At 41.3% G+C, this 20,262-nt stretch overlaps 1 protein-coding gene across 1 annotated transcript in view; it reads left to right on the top strand.

Annotated features, from left to right (window-relative positions):
- Positions 1–20,262, top strand: part of dock8 (dedicator of cytokinesis 8) — a 192,763-nt gene that overhangs the window by 9,054 nt on the left and 163,447 nt on the right. Inside the window, 1 exon segment of the mRNA XM_055632820.1 lies at positions 18,641–18,746. Coding sequence (XP_055488795.1) covers positions 18,641–18,746 — 106 coding nt within the window.

Below are 20,262 nucleotides of genomic sequence, written 5' to 3'. Positions count from 1 at the left end.
CTATGGAGCAAAGGAATAGGTGACGTTTCGGGTCAAGACCCTTCTTCAGAAGTCTGAAAACTGAAGAATGAAAAAAGGTTTCGACCTAAAACGCACCTATTCCTTCGCTCCATAGATGCTGCCTCACCCGCTGAGTTTCTGCAGCATTTTTGTCTACCTTCGATTTTTCCAGCATCTGCAGTTCATTCTTAAACAGAGTAACTCAGCAGGTCAGCAGCATCTCTGGGGAAAAAGAATGGGTAACGTTTCAGGTTGGGATTCGAGATAACACATGATTCCAGAGCCATCTGAAGAAGCTTCCCAACCCAAAATGTCACCTACTCTTTTTCTCCAGACCCGCAGGGTTACTCCAGCGCTTTGTGCCATACATTATAAATGATTGCCCAAAGAAGTGGAGGAGAAATACATTTTTTCACTCCGAATTGTTAATAATGTATTTGCACTGTGGCAAACTGATGAAATCGGATTCTATTTGCACATTTAAGAAGGTAATTATGCGTTAACTTGGAGATGACTAACTGCAGAGAGCAGGAAAAGCCCGTTTCAAAACTAAATTGTACAGTGCCCTCCGTAATGTTTGGGACAAAGTCCCATCATTTATTTATTTGCCTCTGTACTACACAATTTGAGATTTGTAATAGGAAAAATCACATGTGGTTAAAGTGCACATTGTCAGATTTTAATAAAGGCCATATTTATACATTTTGGTTTCACCATGTAGCATTACAGCAGTGTTTATACATAGTCCCCACCCCCCATTTCAGGGCACCATAATGTTTGGGACACTGCAATGTCAAGTAAATGAAAATAGTAGTTTAATATTTTGTTGCACATCCTTTGCATGCAATGACTGCTTGAAATCTGCGATTCATGGACATCATAATTTGCGGGGTTTCTTCTCTGGTGATGCTCTGCCAGGCCCGTATTGCAGCCATCTTTAGCTTATGCTTGTTTTTGGGGCTAGTCCCCTTCAGTTTTCTCTTCAGCATATAAAATACATGTTCAATTTGGTTCAGATGGGTGATTGACTTGGCCACTCAAGAATTAACAATTTTTTAGCTTTGGAAAACTCCTTTGTTGCTTTAGCAGTATGTTTGGGATCATTGTCTTGCTGTAGAATGGCCACTGGCCAATGGGTTTTGAGGCATTATGGCAGATAGGATTATTGGTAACAGATGGAGGAACATTTACAGATTAGGTCAAGTTTGCTGTCAATTTTCATCCATTTGGCTTTATTTGTTACATACGTAAGGGAATTTTATTTAAGGCAATGACAAGGGGGCAGTTAATTCAAACTACTTACTGAAGGCAAACTGCAAAATGCTGTGAGCCATACTGGCATCAGTGATATGCATGGCCACAAGAAGAGTATTGTGATCTTCAGTATTTTGTTAATAAATTTAATTTAATTTTGGGAAAAGGATTGTAAAACATGGCTTCCTTATCTCACAAGTTAGCTTGGCTTGAGAGCTTGGAGACAAATGTGACATGTGTATCACTGGTGCTCTCAAACTATATTGAATGTACATATGAATAATATTACATGATATACATTGTCCAGTTTCTATGCTGTAAAGTTCAATGTCTAACCAATTCATGCTAGTGTTTATACACCATTTGAGCCTCTGCTGTCTTTCCATACAACACACTATTCAAATTGATCTGAGAGTAATTATTAACATTTATCTCATCTATGTTTCTTTCCATTTGATCGCAAAAGAAAATGCATATTGGAATAAATCTCAGAACTGCAGTTTTTCTTCCTCTGACCACATAATTGCTGACATAGAACATAGTGGCTTATTAATTCTGACTGAAAGCTTCAACCACTGAACCTTACAGCTGCACAAACATCTTCAAACGCTCAATGTTTCAGGCAAGTAAGAGAAATACAATTCAGCAAGCAACAAGTGTCAATCTAATCAATGCATCTGACATTGGACACTACATTTGGTTTATAATTCATAATCATTATTTTTTTCAGAAATAGAAATAAAGCATTTGATTGTTTAGCCAAGGTTGGATATAATGAGGGGTACAGAGCAAATAATATTGAGATATGAATCAGGAAGTTTTTGACTAGTTTAGCACCAATTTAAAGGGCTCAGTCATGTATTCCTTTTGATAATCGAATTATCAACACCTTGTCAGGTTGAAGCAACATTCATTTTGAAGGGACTGGTGCTTCACTAATTTTATACATAATATGCAGGACATGATGCTCAACATCCGTTGTGGCTGTGGATTTAAAGGAAATGGCACCAAAAAGGAAGAAGTGACCAGCTCAAGCTGCTTTCTTCAACTCTACCACACTTTTATTTGCTCTGATGTTTATTTTTGAATTGAAGTAAATCATGTGGAAGATCTTTAAATGTCATACGAGCTTTGTTTAAGTCCTAATCACACAGCACAAAAACAGGCACAAAAAGTTCTCTGGTTTTCAAAGACATATGGGGTGGTAGATTAATTGGTCACCGTAAATTGCCTACAGTGTGCAGGGGAGTGGTAGAATCTGGGGGAAGTTGATGAGAGTGTAGAGAGAATAAAAAATAAGTTGAGTGTAAATGGGTGCTTAATGAATGGTGTAGACTTCATGAGCTGAAGGGCTGCTTTCATGTTTTTGAGGTTTGATTTTATGGGTATTCCACCGCAGCGGCGGTGGAAAGCATTTTGTCCGGGAACATTACCATCTGGTTTGGGAATTGCTCTGCCAAGGACAAGAAGGCTCTGCAGAGAGTAGTGCGTTCGGCCGAACGCACTATGGGAACTTCACTCGCACACCTGCAGGAACTATACAACAGGAGGTGCAACTCCAGAGCAAATAAAATCATGGGAGACGCCTTCCACCCCTGCAACGGACTGTTCCAGCTGCTACGGTCAGGCAAACGCCTCCGTTGCCATGGAGTGAGAACGGAGAGGTTGAGAAGGAGTTTCTTCCCAGAGGCAATTCGGACTGTAAACGCCTATCTCACCAGGGACTAACTCTACTGAACGTTTTTCCTTCCATTATTTATTATGTAAAAGAATATGTGTGTCCTGGATTGTGCCTTTATAATTTGTTTGGTTGTTTTTGTTGTTTGTCTTTTGCACAAAAGTCCGCGAGCATTGCCACTCATTTCACTGCACATCTCGTATGTGTATGTGACAAATAAACTTGACTTGACTTGACTTGACTTAAATTAATGCATTGATTAGGCCACAATTAGAAAACCTTGCATTCTGGTCACTGCACAATAGAAAGGATGTTGCAGCGCTAGAAAGAGTGTGGAGGCGAGTCGCCAGGATGTTGCCTGGAATAAAGCGCTTTAGTTGCAAGGATGATTGGCAGGAATTGTCTCAGCGGATTGCAGGAGGCTATGGTGTTGATTTTCTGGAGGTTTTAAAATTATGGGTATGGGGAGCATAGATAAGGTACATATAAATGCCACTATGTATGAAAGTGCGAATACTAATTTTTTTCATCTCTATTAAACATTTTCTTTTGATCCTGAGCTTTCAGTAATTTCAAGAAAATTGCCATTTGCACATTACCTCATGAAGCAGATATGTGATTCCAATAAGATAAAAGGTAGTGGCAGACCTTTAATGAATTGCCCCCCTTGAGATAATGTTGCAAAGAGGGCTGTTTATGACCTGATTCTGTACTTGGACTTGGACATTCCCATTTTGGACATCTGTAGCCCAGCTGATGGCTCTTACTTAAACACACTGAAGGCTCTTCATCTGCTGCCCCCATCGCCACTTAAGTGGATTGTGAACAATTTATTTGCTTCTTTCTATTGCTGTAATTTGACAAGCCTTTGCTCGTCTAAGACTGCAGCTAATTGAAAATTATCGTCATTTGTCTCTTCTACTGCATAAGAATGGTCGTTCAGTCTGTTTAAAGAAAGGCACTTGTTAGATTGATACACACGATTCTTCAGAATTACTTTTTGAAAAGGGTGTGGAGCATTTTTCTAAGAGGCCAGAGATCAGTAGATGGAACAAGTAGGTGATTTTTCAAGGATTCAGACTTACCTGTGTTTCAAGTGACATTGACTGCATGCATATAGATTCCCTATCCCATAGCAGTGCTATAAGAAGTCCCAGCCCCCAAAACATGTAAATTATGTGTTATCAGAAGGCAGCAGTACGAATATAGTGAATGGTAGATTCTATGTGAAGTGTGACAGTATGCTGAGGCACAGCTTCCTCTGCTGGGATAATTCTGGTAGAGCCCAGTAATACTCATCAGAGCTGGTGACCCATTGTGTTCATCTGCTGTAAGCTGTATGACCTGAATGCAATCACAACCTAGCCAAAGGCTGAGCAACGGGGAAAGGAGTTTAATTCAGATAAATGAGAGATGTTGTACTTTGGTAGGACAAACCAGGGCAGGACTGTTCCTGTGTTGTACTCTTTTCTTTAGTTCATTTTAGAGATACAGTGTGCAAACAGGTCCTTTGGCCCACCAAGTGTGCACTGACCATCACCTGCACACCAATTCTATCCTACACACCAGGGATACTTTACAGAAGCCAATTAACCTGCAAACCTGCATACCTTTGGAATGTGGGAGGAAACAGGAGCACCTGGAGAAAGCCCACATGGTCACAGGGAGAACATGCAAACTCCACACAAGGAGCACATGTAGTCAAGTCTCAGGTCTCTGGAGCTGTAAGGCAGCAACTCTACCATTGGACCATTTTGGTCTATGTTCTGTAGATACTGCTTGATCCACACAATTTCTAACATTTTCTGTTTTTCTTTCAGATTTCCATCACTGGAGATTTTCAAAAAATTGTTTATCATGCATTTTTTTTCTGAGAGCAAAACCAGCATTACGTTGAATGAGTAACCAGATAATCTTTTAATTTTAATGAGGTTGTCTGTGTTGTCCCAAATATTGCCATGGGACTTTTTTTCCTGCAACTGCAGATGTTGGAATTTTGAGCAAAACACAAAATGAATGAGGAATTCCGTCAAGCAGATCCAGGGAAGGAATGGCCAGATGACATTTTGGTCTGGGTCCCTTCTTCAGACCTTCCTGGAAGCCTAGATAGATGGAAACCTGCTCTAATACAAAACCGGTTAAATTCCACTCTGGCTATGTATCTAAATTGTAACCTCAGAAACAAAGGTAGCCATTTGGGAACTTTGTTCTGAAGATGGATTTTCCACCTATCTAACTCGTAAAGAGAGACACAAATTGCTGGAGTAACTCAGTGGGGCAGCTGCATCTCCGGAGAGAAGGAATGGGTGACGTTTTGGGTTGAGACCTTTTTTCAGGAGAATTATCGGGGGGGGGGGGGGGGGGGGGGGGTGCTCAGGCTATTCTTGGAATTCCACACAGCACTCCTCCAGTTACGTTGTGGCTTCGATTGAAACTACTTTGAGCTTGCCTTGTTTTCCTTCAGGTGAACACTTCTAACTCAAATGATTAAGATCCTGGGGCAGGGGATTTATTTAGGAGCTGCTCCACTTTTGAAGCACATTAGTTGGGGGAACACTATTACCAGGAACCTACAGGTAATGGAAGCCCATCAGATGTTACAAATAACCATCATTGATTAAATGCACTGTTTCATTTAAAACATGCTTATTGAACACTGGATTGGATGCACTTAACTCTCACTTTTCATATGACATATGTGACTCAATTTTAGTTTCATTTTTCTCCTGGTACCACACAAAAGTGTCTGTATTGGACCATATGTTCTATCCAAATTAGAGTTTGATACACACACATTTTCAAATTGAGAAGTGATTAAACCTGGCTAACATGAAAAAGGTAGATTGGTTAAATAGATGATGATGTCATGTTTCATCCTTCAATTGGAAAGCAATATTGCAAATAGGACAGGCACAAAATGCTGGAGTAACTCAGCGGGGTCAGGCAGCATCTCTGGAGTCTGCAAATAGGACTTGGATTCACGTTAAATCTCCAAGTCCAACATTTTGCTTTTGTTGGAAAAAAAATTCCAGCCTGAAAAATGGCTTGATATTTCAGTCTTGTCCTTCAGCATGAAAATTAAATTGTTATGTGGGAAATCTGTTTATGCAGGAGTATAGTGTTTATATTTATCACATTTACCTATATATGGCAAGCCAAAAACATGCATTTCGTGCAATTTACAGGTTGATTTTAAATGAATGTTTAACCCAAATAAAATAATGTTTTCCACGCGTAATACATACACATATTCACAAAAGGAAACAAGATGCAAAATGTGACCCATAATCCAAAAGGCAAGAATGCAGAAATTGTTAAGGAACTTACAATGATGGAAGCAATTAGTTATCTTAATGACTTTTTAATGTGTGGGTTGAAGGGGCTATTTTCCTCTTTAAGTTGTTTCCTGTAAATTATCCAGCTGTTTATTTCAATGCTTTGTTTTCTTTAAACATTTTAAGTAATTTATTATAAAATTTATTATATGGTCTGCTGATACTTTAGAATTGCTTTGTGACACTTTTCCATGATTTAAATAAATCACCCTGTTAATTGAATGAGGCTGCCTTTTTGTTAGATTAGGTCATTTGCTCACCCCTGGAAACCTTGATTTCAACCAAAGATTCTGGTTGCTGTGTTTCAAGGCAATTACCAAGCAATCCATTTAATTTACGCGTTAATGCCTTTAAGTCCTAGTGCGTGCAGTATCAAACTAAATAAAACCCCATTTATTGTATTTTAATTAGATGATTTGTGCTCATATTTGATTTTAGTTTAGTTGATTTGATTGTCATCAAAAATTTTTTTTTTTAAATTGGAGATGTTTACAAATGGGACTAAAATACACTCAATTAAATTGTCTTTGGCTCCATGAACCACCCGCTCTTCCTTGCCACTGAAAATGGAGAATCATTACCTGAAAAAAGACTAGATTGGTTTTACCTGGAAGCATATTTTCTTTGCACTTGCATTTATTCTGCTTGTAGTAAGCACACACAACCTAACAAATAGGGTTACAAATGTGTGTGGCTGTTAGGGAGACCCTGATTCTTGATTTGACTTCCCATCAAAAGCCTTAATTTTGCATTCAGATGGATTTCTTTGGTTAGATGTAGTTCGCATTTGTTTCTGTAGGAAAATGTGAAAATCAATATCTGTCTCTTGTATTGGAAGTTATTGAGAATGTTAATGAACTGGAAAATGTTCAGTGTTGTTCTTGTAGTCGAAGCAGTGGAAGGAAATAGTGACTGAAATTAGTATTGAAAGTTAGAATCTATCGCAGAAGGATGTTGACACACATACACACATGTACAATGTAAATAGATTATTGTTTAATAAAAGCAATGGATACTGAATGATATCTGGTGAGATTACAGTGCCCTCCATAATGTTTGGGACAAAGACCAATCATTTACTTAATGGCCTCTGTACTCCACAATTTGAGATTTGTAATAGAAAAAAAATCACATGTGGTTAAAGTGTACATTGTCAGATTTTTATAAAGGTCATTTTTATACATTTTGGTTTTATCATGTAGAAATTACAGCAGTGTTTATACATAGTCCCCCCATTTCAGGGCACCATAATGTCTGGGACACAGCAATGTCATGTAAATGAAAGTAGTCAATGGTTAGTATTTTGTTGCATATCTTTTCCATACAATGACTGCTTGAAGTTTGCGATTCATGGATATCACCATGTATCTCTGGTGATGCTCTGCCAGGCCTGTATTGCAGCCATCTTTAGCTTATGCTTGTTTTGGGGGCTAGTCCCCTTCAGTTTTCCTTGAGCATATAAAAAGCATGACCTTCAGCAGCCATACATGCCCAGGCCATAACACCCCCACCACCGTGTTTCACAGATGAGGTGGTATGCTTTGGATTTTGGGCCGTTCTTTCGCTCCTCCATGCTTTGCTCTTGCCATCACTCTGATATAACAATCTTTGTCTCATCTGTCCACAAGAACTTTTTCCAGAACTGTGGTTGCTCTTTTAAGTACTTCATGACAAACTGTAACCTGGCCATCCTATTTTTGCGGCTAACCATTGGTTTGCATCTTGCAGTGTAGCCTCTGTATTTCTGTTCATGAAGTCTTCTGCGGACAGTGGTCATTGACATATCCACATCTGACTCCTGAATGTTTCTGATCTGTGGGACAGGTGTTTGGAGATTTTTCTTTATTATGGAGAGAATTCTTCTGTCATCAGCTGTGGAGGTCTTCCTTGGCCTGCCAGTCCCTTTGCGGTTAGTAAGCTCACCAATGTTCCCTCTCTTCTTATTTATATTCCAAACAGTTGAATTTGGTAAGTCTAAGGGTTTATTCGTGTTTCTCTGTCTCATAATGGCTTCTTTGACTTTCATTGGCACAATTTTGGGCCTTATGTTGATAAACAGCAATAAAAGTTTCCAAAGTCTCCATGGAAAGACTGGAGGAAAGACTTCTATCTTCTTCTATGTAGTTTTTTTTGGCGGTTGGCAAACAACTTTTTAGTGCATTACCGCCACCAACTGGTATGGAGTGTGGATCAAATAACATTATAACTTATATACTAATAACCTATATCTTTCCGAACAAATTGGTTACCCTGAGAAAAAGCATTAGGATTTGATAGCACTTATATGAATTATTTTGTAAAATATCTATTAAATCAAATTGTACTTTTTCTTTTCTGAATCGTTCACTCATTTGTCTTCTTTCTTCCTGATACCTCTCACAATGTATAATGACATGCTCTATTGACTCTTCTTGCCCACAGTATTCACATCTGCCTGTATTATGCTTGCCTATTATAAAAAGTTTACTGTTCAGACCAGTGTGTCCAAATCTGATTCTTGAAATTACTGTCTCCCCTATTCTGTTCTTTCCTGCACATTTCATCTCTCCCACTTCCCTCTGGACTCTGTAGAACCACCATCCTTTCCGCTCTTCCTCCCAATGCTTTTGCCATCTTGCCTTCAGTCTTTGCTTAATAATGTCTTTGATTTCAGTTTTACCTATGTTAATACTTAAATCAATCTTACTTCTTTTTGGTACCTCTTTTGCCACCTTATCTGCCATTTCGTTTCCTCTAATGCCAATGTGTGCTGGTACCCATAAAAATATGACTAAGCCCCATCATTTGAATTCTGAATAGTGTTTGTTGTATTTCAATCAAAATGTCTGGTCTACTGTCTGAATGGCTGTGCTGTAAACTCTTTATTGCTGAACTTGAATCTGAACAAATAACTGTCCTTAAAGGCCTGGTATCCTCGACCCACTGTACTGCTAACAATATTGCAATCATTTCACCTGTGTATACTGAGACCTCATTATTGATCCTCTTCCCTACTTTGATGTGAAATTCTGGTACAATAAATGCTACTCCTACTTTATCTACTGAATCTTTTGATGCATCTGTATAAATTTGGACAAAGCTGTAGTATCTGTCAATGTATTCCTGTATGATGAATGAATTATACATACGTTGTTTATCCTTGTTTTTCTGTTCTAATATTGTAAAGTCTACTGTTGCATCTGGAAGTATCCAAGGTGGAATTGAAGGTAATGGAACCGTTGGAACCACATTTAATTGATTTGTAATGCTCTCTGGGTCACTGTCCATCCAAAACTTTTTGTTTCCCTTCTCTCCTTTTCCCAGCATGGTTTGACAGTACAGGTGCACAACTTTTATCCGACAGCCTTGGGACCAGACACTTTTCGTAATTCGGAATTTGTCGGCCTTCGGAATGGAAATTTTTTTGCGTAGATTTTAATGGCTGGCTCAGTGGTAGAGTGCTCGGCTCATATCCGCAAGGTCGCGAGTCTGTTAACGCAATAGGCCAATAATTCCCTGGGTGTGTCAGTTCTTTACCTGGCTTTCCTATTGGGATTACTACTGCCTCCTTCCAGCTTTGTGGTAATTTCCCACCCTCCCACACTTTATTATAAAATTCTAACAAAAAATCCTTGGATGTTTCACTGAGATGGTTTAACATGGTGTAACAAATCTGATCGTTACCTGGTGCTGACATCTTGGTTTTTCTAAGAGCTCGGTTGAATTCTGTCTTTGTGAATGGATTGTTGAGTACATCGTTAGTGTCTTCCTCATGTCGTATTAACTGTATATTCTCTGCTATGGTATTTTCTTTTCCTTTTCTTCCTTCTTCACGAACATTGTCTGAACTGTGAATTTTAGCAAAAGATTTTGCCAACATCTCTGCTTTCTATTCATCTTTCACTGCTGTAATTTCACCGTCAGTTAGGATTGGATATTTGTATTCTCTTTTAATTCCTTTCATTCTCCTTATCATTCCCCAAACTTGACCTACTTTTGTCTCCCTTCCCACTGAGTTACAAAATGTCCTCCAAAATTCCCTCTTTGCATTTTTATTACTCTTCTTACACTTGCTTGCAACCTTTTGTATTCAATAAGATTCTGAAAATTGTGATTTATTTTCAAAATTTTTAAAGCTTTATTTCGACACATAATTGCTTTGTCACACTCCTTAGTCCACCATGGTACACTCTTCTTGTTGTGCTTGCCTCCTTTCTTCTTAATGGACTTCGTTGCTGCCTCTAAAATGGCTTCACAAACAGAAATATTTAAATTATCCACATCTTCATAAATATCAATTTTCTCCATTTCTTGATCACTAATAATCTTAAACTTCTCCCAATCAGCACCACTAAAAGACCACCTGTATTCTTTCTGTATTATACTCCTCTAAACTCACTCCTACTACTATTTCTATCGGGTAGTGGTCACTTCCTACCGTTGTTCTTCGAATTACTTCCCATGAACAAACACCCGCCAATGAGTCTGACACTAGTGTGAGGCCTATGGCTGATTCTGACCCTGTTCTGATGGAGGAAAGACTAGGTGCTGAGAGCTCTCTTATACCTGCATTAAGGAGGCAATTGAACACACCTGTGCAATTACAAATGCCTGTGAAGCCATATGTCCCAGACGTTTTGGATCAAGACCTTTCTTCAGATTACGGATATCATGGATTATTTTATCATCCATGTTACTAATCATTGAGTATTTTCTAATTCGCACAAAGGTGTGGAAGTGCTACAGCATCTTTGTGCACATAAAAGGCATGAGCAAAAATAGCTGAGTTTGGACAGGAAACGTGTTTTCTCTCAGAAATAAGTGTGCCTGTGTGAATGGAATATTACATTTTAGATTACCCATTTCACAAAAACTCATGATCTTTTAGCAGCTTTGTAGATGACCCAAATAGAGTAATACAGTGCAGGACCAACTGGCGGGAGTTTTTGTGGACATTATCCACCACTCATTACTAAGGTCTGAGGTTCCCACCTACTTTAAAAGGGCATCAATAATATCGGTGCCCAAGAAGTAAGGTACGTGCCTCGGTGACTACCACTAATTTCTGTGGTAATTAAGTGCTTTGAGAGGTTGGTTATAGTGCATATCAACTCCAATCAGCAAGAACCTGGGCCCACTGCACTTTTCCTATCACCACAATAGATCAACAGGGGATGCACTGGCTCACAACTCTGCATTGGACCATTGGCCAATAAAAATACATGTCAGACTGTTGTTCGTAGACTACAGCTCGGTGTTCAACACCATAATTCCTTCTAAACTTGTTGCTAAGCTCAGGGAGCTGTATCTCTGCACATCCATTTGTCATTGGGTGCTCGATTTCCTCATCAACAGAACACAATCAGTACAAATTGGCAACAACATTTCCTCTTCTAACCGTCAGCACAAGGGCACCTCAAGGCTGCGTGCTCAGTCCCTTGCTCTATATCCGATGACTGTGTGGCCAGACACATTTCAAGCTCCATCTTTAAATTCGCCGACGACATCACCGTTGTTCTCAACGTAAGTAAAACAAAGGAGTTGATTATTGACTTTAGAAGAGGAAGGCCAAGTACCCATACACCTGGCTTCATCAACAGTTCAGTGGTGGAGAGAGTCAACAACTTCAAGTTCCTCTGAAGATCTGTCCTTATCCCAGCACATTGATGCAAGCTTAAAGAAAGCCTCTAAATCTTTAGAAGATTGAGAAGATTTGGTATGTCAACAAATACTCACTTGAACTTCTGCAGGTGTAGAGAGCATATTGACTGGTTGCATCGTAGCCTGGCAAATCGAAAGCCCAGGAACGAAGGAGATTACAAAAGTGGTGAACACTGCCCTGTCCATCACGGGTACTGACCTCCCCACCATCGAAGGGATCTATAAAAGGTACTGTCTCACAAAGGCATCCAGCAGCATGAAGGACCCACACCACCCTGGCCATGCTTTCAATTCACTGACGGCGGAAGGTCTGAAAACTGCAGCTTCTTCAGGCCATCAGGCTATTGAACAATACGATCCCCAACTAAACTACAAACTGCCTAGGTTGCACTAGGGACTTTTGGCTTTGTCGTGTTTTTGCACTATAGTAAACATTATGACGAACCTCTTTGGAACAGATTTTGTTTATGGCAGTGGGTCCTACTGATCTTCACCACCAGGCAAGGCTACCGGCATCGACCCGCTCCAGCTCCCCAGCTGTTTCCAGGCCTACAGCCACCACTGCTGGCCCACGCAGCTTTCTTCGCCACTTCCTGGCCTCACCTCCACCTGTCACCATCACCACTGACCCTTGCCTGCACACAGGCTGCCCAGGGGCTACAACCAATGACTCCACCAATCCTCGCTTCTCCCCATACTGGGGCCATCAACTCACCTGGATTCCAGGCCCAGTTCCAGACCGGGTGTCTAAAGAAGGGTCTCGACCCAAAACGTCACTTATCCATGTCCTCCAGAGATGCTGCCTGATGTGCTGAGTTAATCCAGCACTTTGCATTCTTTTGTGTATTAACCAGGATCTGCAGTTATACTACTTGAGTTTGAGTTTACTACTACTTGAGTTTGAGTTTATTTTATTGTCACGGGTAGCGAGGTACAGTGAAAAGGTTTTGTTGCATGCTAACCAGTCAGCGGAAACTTAATACATGACTACAGTTGAGCCATCCACACATTACAGATTCATGATCAAGTCAAGTCAAGTTTTTATTTGTCACATACACATACGAGATGTGCAGGGAAATGAAAGTGGCAATGCTCGCGGACTTTTGTGCAAAAGACAAACAACAAAACAACCAAACAAATTATAAACACAATCATAACACACATATTCTTTTACATAATAAATAATAGAAGGAAAAACGTTCTGTATGATAAAGGCATTACTGTGAATAACGTTTAGTGCAAGATCAGTAAAGTTCGATCAAAGATCAAGGGTCTCCAAAGAGGTAGACAGTAGCTCAGGGCTGCTATATTTGTTAGTAGGATGGTTCATTTGCCTGATAACAATGATACTCTATTACTCGATAATCCCTTACTAGGTTATGGTGGACAATCGGCAGTAAAAAATAACATTCCACCCCCACCCCCAACCATGATTTATTATAACGAGGGTTTACTGTATATTAGTGATTTTATTTATTGAACTATTTCTTGTTTGCTTATTATATTATCTATTGAGTGACATTATAAACCTGTTGTGCTGTTGCTGCAAGTAAGAATTTCATTGTCTGTTTCGGTACATAAGACAATAATTCACTCTTGACTTAATGGGCACGTTCTTGGATACCGTAATTCTTTTTTTGTTCTTGTTTGTTCAGTATGGATGCCAAATTTTATGGTATTTGCTGAATTTCTTCTTAAGTTGTCAAAGTTGATATTCATTTAGCAAATATCACTCTGGTGAGATGAATCTTGTTTGAACTTGAAATGTGCAAACATTCATTCAGACAAGTATCATGTTGAAACTTAAATATAGGAACGTGCAAATGGGTAGAGGAAATAACTTAACAGAAGCAATAATTGGTAGTAAATAACTTGGAGGCTGACTCATACTAACATGATTAAAGCATGACAACAAATTGCCCACATTTTTCAAACATAACTTCATTGAAATTTAAAACTGGGTGAAGATTTTTCATGTGTTTACCAGTTAATGGATATTATTGTTTTCTTCTTTCATTTGTTGCTTGGTAATTGCTGTTATGGCATTCTTGTGAGTGAAATCTACAGGAAAATGCCTTGGGTCGACATCGCTGCTACTCTTCCTATTTTTGATCAGTTAAAACACGGCTAAGAATTGACTCCTGCCTCAACTGCTACTTCAATGTACCAAATTAGTTTAGACACCAGTGATGTGCTCAGTTTTGTCAGTAGAAGAGACAATGAAGCCTCCATTTTACCATCAGTAAGTGAGTGAAGTTTAGCATCGTAATTTGCATACCAACAGTTATAAAGAGACTGAAAATCAGTCACCTTATCTAATATTTCCTCAGCTTTGTGGTTAAGGTAAAATATTAAAGCTGCCTTCAGTTGTGTTAATCATGGAAAAGAAAAACATGTGAAATGGCAAGCAGACTTCTATTTGTAGTTGCAAAGGCCAAATTCCTTGCACAAGCTCCTTCTCAAAACTATACACTGCATGTGCCAAAGGCGGAGTGAGTGTTTGCAGGTGGGACATTCCAAAACAATCCTTAAAGTGTTGGAGTAATGTGTATGAAGGAACTGCAGATGCTGGTTTAAACCAAAGATGGACACAAAATGCTGGAGTGACTCAGTGGGTCAGGCAGCATCTCTGAAGAGGAGGAATGGGTGGCGTTTCGGGTCAAGACCCTTCTTCAGACTGAGCAACACAGCAGGTCAGGGAAGAAACATAGCGCTGGAGTAACAGCAGGGAGGGAAGGATAGATTAGCCAAGATTGAATGGCAGAGCAGACTTGATGGGCCTAATTTTGGCCGAATTCTGCTTCATGAACTTATGAATTTATGAGCATAGCGGGTCAAGAAAGACACAACGTTGTAGTCAACTTGTCATGTTTTGGTTTTTCCTTGAAACAATAACAAGAAGTGTCTCTTATTTCCTTGAGAGCAGGTCTTTGAATGAAAATAAGATGGTTTGTGGCTTCTGCAAATCTGATCATGCAAATTACCAAACCAGTGAAAAGGATTATGTTTAAACATATGAGTATTGCTCCCGTATTCTTAATCTGCTATTGATCTGTTACAAGGATTTGAAAAATCATTGTGCCTGATGAAAGCTGTACCCTTGCTCCGAACTAATGAAGTCTTTATGGGGTGAGGGCACCAAAGATAATGTGGTATCAGACTTGTTATTGTGTCCAGCAATAGTTTTGTCAAGTACAGTATGTGTCTGTAAATGGTGTGGCTATATTGGAAAAGTAATGGGATTAAATACATCTTCCCCCCCCCCTCTCTCCCCCCCTCTCTCCCCCCCCTTTCTCCCCCCCCCCTCTCTCTCCCCCTCCTCTCTCCCCCCCCCCTCTCTCCCCCCCCCCCCTCCCCCCCCCCCTCTCCCCCCCCCTCCCCCCCCCCCCTCTCCCCCCCCCCCCCCTCTCCCCCCCCCCCTCTCCCCCCCCCCCCCCCCCCCTCCCCCCCCCCCCCCCCCCCCCCCCTCCCCCCCCCCCTCCCTCCCCCCCCTCTCCCCCCCCCCCTCCCCCCCCCTCCCCCCCCCTCCCCCCCCCCCCCTCCCCCCCCCCCCCCCCCCCCCCCCCCCCTTCCCCCCCCCCTCCCCCCCCCCTTCCCCCCCCCCCCCCCCCCCCCCCCCCTCCTCCCCCCTCCCCCCCCCCCCCCCCCCCCCCCCCCCCCCCCCCCCCCTCTCCCCCCCCCCTCTCCCCCCCCTCTCCCCCCCCCTCTCTCTCCCCCCCTCGCTCTCTCCCCTTTCTTTCTCCCCCTCTCAATCTCCCCCCCCTCTCTCTCCCCCCCCTCTCCCCCCCCCCCCCCCCTCACAACTCTCTGGGTGAAAAAAGTTTTTTCTCACCTCAGCCTTAAATGGCTTCCCCTTTATTCTAAGACTGTGGCCCCTGGTTCTGTTTTGTAATGTTGAAGGAGGAGGAAAAGGAGAGAGGTGTGTTCTTGAGGCTCAGTAAATGAGGGTACAATTAATAATAATCCACTAATACTCTCCCGTCCCCGTCTACTAATACTCTCCTCCGCCTAGCGGAGCTGGTCCTTACGCTTAATAACTTTTCGTTGACTCCTCCCATTTCCTACAAATACAAGGTGTAGCTATGGGCACGTGCATGGATCCTAGCTATGCCTGCCACTTTGTAGAGTACGTCGAACAATCCTTGTTCGAGGCGTACCGTGCCCCTATCCCCGAACTCTAATTCCACTTCATCGACGACTACATTGGTCTCCTGCACCCACACACAACTCACTGACTTCATCCATTTCACCACTAACTTCCGACATTTCCCTACCATATCTTGACCTCACCATCTTCATTGCAGGTGACAGAATACTGACCGACATCCACTATAAACCCACTGACTCCCATGGCTATCTGGACTACACTTCTCCCCACCCTGCTTCCTATAAGGACTCCATCCCCCTACTCCCAATTCCTCCGTCTACGCCACATCTGCACCCAGGATGAGGTGTTCCACACCAGGGCATCGGAGATGTCGTCATTCTTCAGGGAACAGGGGTTCCCCTCTTCTACTATAGACAAGGCTCTCACCAGGGTCTCTTGTATACCCTGTGATTCTGCTCTCACTCCCCATCCCCCTCACTCGTAACAAGGACAGAGTCCCCCTGGTCCTCGCCTTCCACCCTACCAGCCGTCTCATATAACAGATAATCCTCTGGCATTTTCGCCATCTCTAACGTGATCTCACAACTTGCCACATCTTCTCATCTCCTCCCCTGTCTGCTTTCCACAGTGACCGCTCCCTCCGTAACTCCCTGGTCAATTCGTCCCTTCCCACCCGAACCACCCCCTCTCCGGGCACTTTCCCTTGCAACCGCAAGTGATGCTACACTTGTCGCTTTACCTCCCCCCTTGATTCCATTTATGGACCCAAGCAGTCCTTCCAGGTGTGGCAGAGGTTCACCTGCACCTCCTCCAGCCTCATCTATTGCATTCGCTGCTCTAGATGTCAGCTACTCTACATCGGTGAGACCAAGCATAAGCTTGGCGATCGCTTCGCCAAACAGTTCGCAATAACCAACCTGATCTCCCGGTGGCTCAGCACTTCAACTCCCCTCCCATTCTGAATCCGACCTTTCTGTCCTGGGCCTCCTCCATGGCCAGAGTGAGGACCACCGTAAATTGGACGACCAGCACCTCATATTTCGCTTGGGCAGTTTGCACCCCAGCAGTATGAACATTGACTTCTCTAATTTGAGATGGTCCTTACTTTCTCCTCCCCTTCTCAGCTCTCCCTCAGCACACTGGCTCCTCCTCTTCATTTCTTCTTCCCACCTTCACATCAGTCTGAAGAAGGGTTTTGACTCAAAACGTTGCCTATTTCCTTCGCTCCATAGATGCTGCCTCACCCGCTGAGTTTCTCCAGCATTTTTGTCTACCTTCGATTTTCTAGCATCTGCAGTTCCTTCTTAAACATAATAATAGTCTATGTATAGCAATGTTACAAAATTTGAGATTTAAAAAATCAAGTCTGCAATTTATCCCATCAGATAAAGCATAACAATAAGTTTAATTTGACACCTAATTCACTTTCATATCTCAAGTAATAAAAACGTTATGGCCATTTTCATACTCGGAAATTAGCATCTTGTTCCCTATTGATTTTCTATGGACTTAACAAAAAAGCTGTGATCGTGGACAGTCAAAAGCCCATAACCTTCTTAAAAATTAAGAGAACTGAATGACATTTTCAGTTATCATAGATTGAACCATTCTGAAACAAATATAAAATAATCTAACTTGGATGACCTGAAATTAAAGCATATAATTAGTTAGTTACCCAATTGTAGCTAATTTCAAACTTCAATTTACTAGATCTAAACATCTATCCATTTCTTAATAAATGATTAACATTTTTAAATAGCCCAAGTGTCCAAATAATATTCACAAATAATTCACAATAAAACATGATTTTTAAATCTCATTTACATCAGTTTATAGGCCAAATGGAAGGAATTTAGTGTTCAATTGCTGTAAATTAAAGTAAATTTAAATCGGTTTTCTAGTGGGTTCCTGTGAACGCGCTGGTTTAGAACGTTCACATTGCGCTGGATTTGTGCCCTCAAATGCCCAGAAAAATACTGCGGGATATAAAGAGCCCAAAATGAGCTACTCGCTATAGAAAACTTTATACACAGGGTTATATACATGCCCCATTTAATGTAAAAATAAGGTACATACCTTTAATTGTTTGCTTTATAAAACCCTGGGGCTGCGAGAGGTTGTGAGTTTAGAGAGTGATTTTTAAACTACTCTAACTATTTTACAAGGCCATAAAAACTAATAATACCTTTTGCGACGGGGTCTTTCAGCGATTTTCCGTTAATGATTTACTAGGCTGAACATTTTCGATTGCAACAGCCTAGTAAAAATCGCGTTTTAAACCCGCCCCCTCTAAACAGCGCCAAAATCACACACAAGGGGTGGGGCAGATGCTCAGCCACGATTCAGGTAGGTTTTGTAACATACCTACTATGTAGTTCAGAGCTTAATGGAGGTTGTTGTATTTAATAGCCTGATGACTGAAGGGAAGAAGCTGAACCTGGAGGTTACAGTTTTCAGGTTCCTGTACCTACTTCCCGATGGCAGGGGTGAAATGAGTGTGCGGCCAGGGTGTTGTGGGTTTCTGATGATGCTCTGAAGAACTGTCATGTAAAACAACAATGCTAATTGCATGGTATTCTACTCTGTCTACTTCTAAATTTTAACATAGTAATCTTTTTATTGCAGGTATTCCTCAGCTGAAATTAGGAGACAATGTTTCCAGCAGACAAACCAGCCAGTCACAAATTATCAACGCCATACAAGTAGCTGTGGCACTCTCTCATTTCAGATAGTAAGTACAGGATTTTCCTCTACCATTATCTATTTTTGATTTGAACACTCATTATGTGCATAGCTGTTTATATAGACAATTATTGCCAATCTTATTAGTGTACTCAACAATGTAAAAGTCAGAAGGGATATGGGAAAAAAGCAGGAACGGGGTACTGATTTTTGATGACCAGCCATGATCATATTGAATGGCGGTGCTGGCTCGAAGGGCCAAATGGCCTACTCCTGCACCTGTTTTCTATGTTTCTATGAAGGATCAGTGATGTAATTCAAAATCTAGAAGGTGTGTAACACACAGGTGGTGATGTTCCTATGCACTGGAAACCCTTATCCTTCCAGTAACTCGAGGTTACTGATTAGTTTGTTGCTGTTGAGGTAATCTAGGCAAATAACAATAGTGCTATTGTAGTTGGTGCACACTACAGCGAATGTGTACACCAGAGAAGGAAATGAAAGCTTAAGAAAGTGGATGGGTTACGAATCAAGCAGGCTAATTTGTCCAGAATAGCGCCAATGTTTTTGAACATTTTTGCATCAGCTCTCAACCAAGCAAGCGGAGAGTATGCCGTCACATTGTTATTCCTGCTTTGTAAAGTATGTAAAGATTTTGGAGGATCAGGAAGTCCGTGTTGCTCACCGTCGGGCACCTGGCCCCTAGTCTGCTCTTATAGCCATAGTATTGTGACAGGCAGAAAGAAGGTGCAGATGTTGCAATCTGCAATGGCCGGTTCATTTGAGCTTCTCGTCATTGTGCCTCCAGAATGTTGATAGTGAGGGACTCGGCGATGATGATGCCCATTAAATGTCAAGAGTAGGTGGCATGAATGTTATTTACCATTTATGAAGGCATTCATAGAAACATAGAAAATAGGTGCAGGAGTAGGCCATTTGGCCCTTCGAGCCTGCACCGCCATTCAATATGATCATGGCTGATCATCCAACTCAGGATCCTGTACCTGCCTTCTCTCCATACCCCCTGATCCCTTTAGCCACAAGGGCCACATCTAACTCCCTCTTAAATATAGCCAATGAACTGGCCTCAACTACCTTCTGTGGCAGAGAATTCCACAGAACATCAATGTTCAAACCCTGAAGAAAATCTGGAATTCTAATTTCTTCCGTAGATTTGAAAAATGGAAGCTACCTATCCCTCTTCTGTATATATTAGGCCCAGCTTATAGCAGAAGTACAATTATGGAAGCTCACCATTTTAGCATTTTGCCAGACTAATGTCAACAAAACTTTCAAAGAAACATAAATCACCCGAACCTCTGAAATAAAAAACTCCAAGGCCATTTGTAAAACAAAACAGTTTTTGTATATTGATCTGTGAAGAAAATCGTAAATAGAATTCAGCTGATATCAACAGGCTGTGGGAAGTGGACAGATAGTTGGCAAATTCAATTTAAAGCAGAAAACTATAAAGTGTGACATTTCCGGGCAGAATGTGGAGCGGCAATATATAATAGAGGCCACAATTCTAAAAGGGTTAGAATAATAGAATGATCCAGGGGTAT

The sequence above is a fragment of the Leucoraja erinacea genome, chromosome 3, assembly GCF_028641065.1.
Source record: "Leucoraja erinacea ecotype New England chromosome 3, Leri_hhj_1, whole genome shotgun sequence".
Taxonomy (NCBI): domain Eukaryota; kingdom Metazoa; phylum Chordata; class Chondrichthyes; order Rajiformes; family Rajidae; genus Leucoraja; species Leucoraja erinaceus.
The sequence above is the reverse complement of the archived record's forward strand: the minus strand, read 5'-3'. Positions and strand labels throughout refer to the sequence as shown.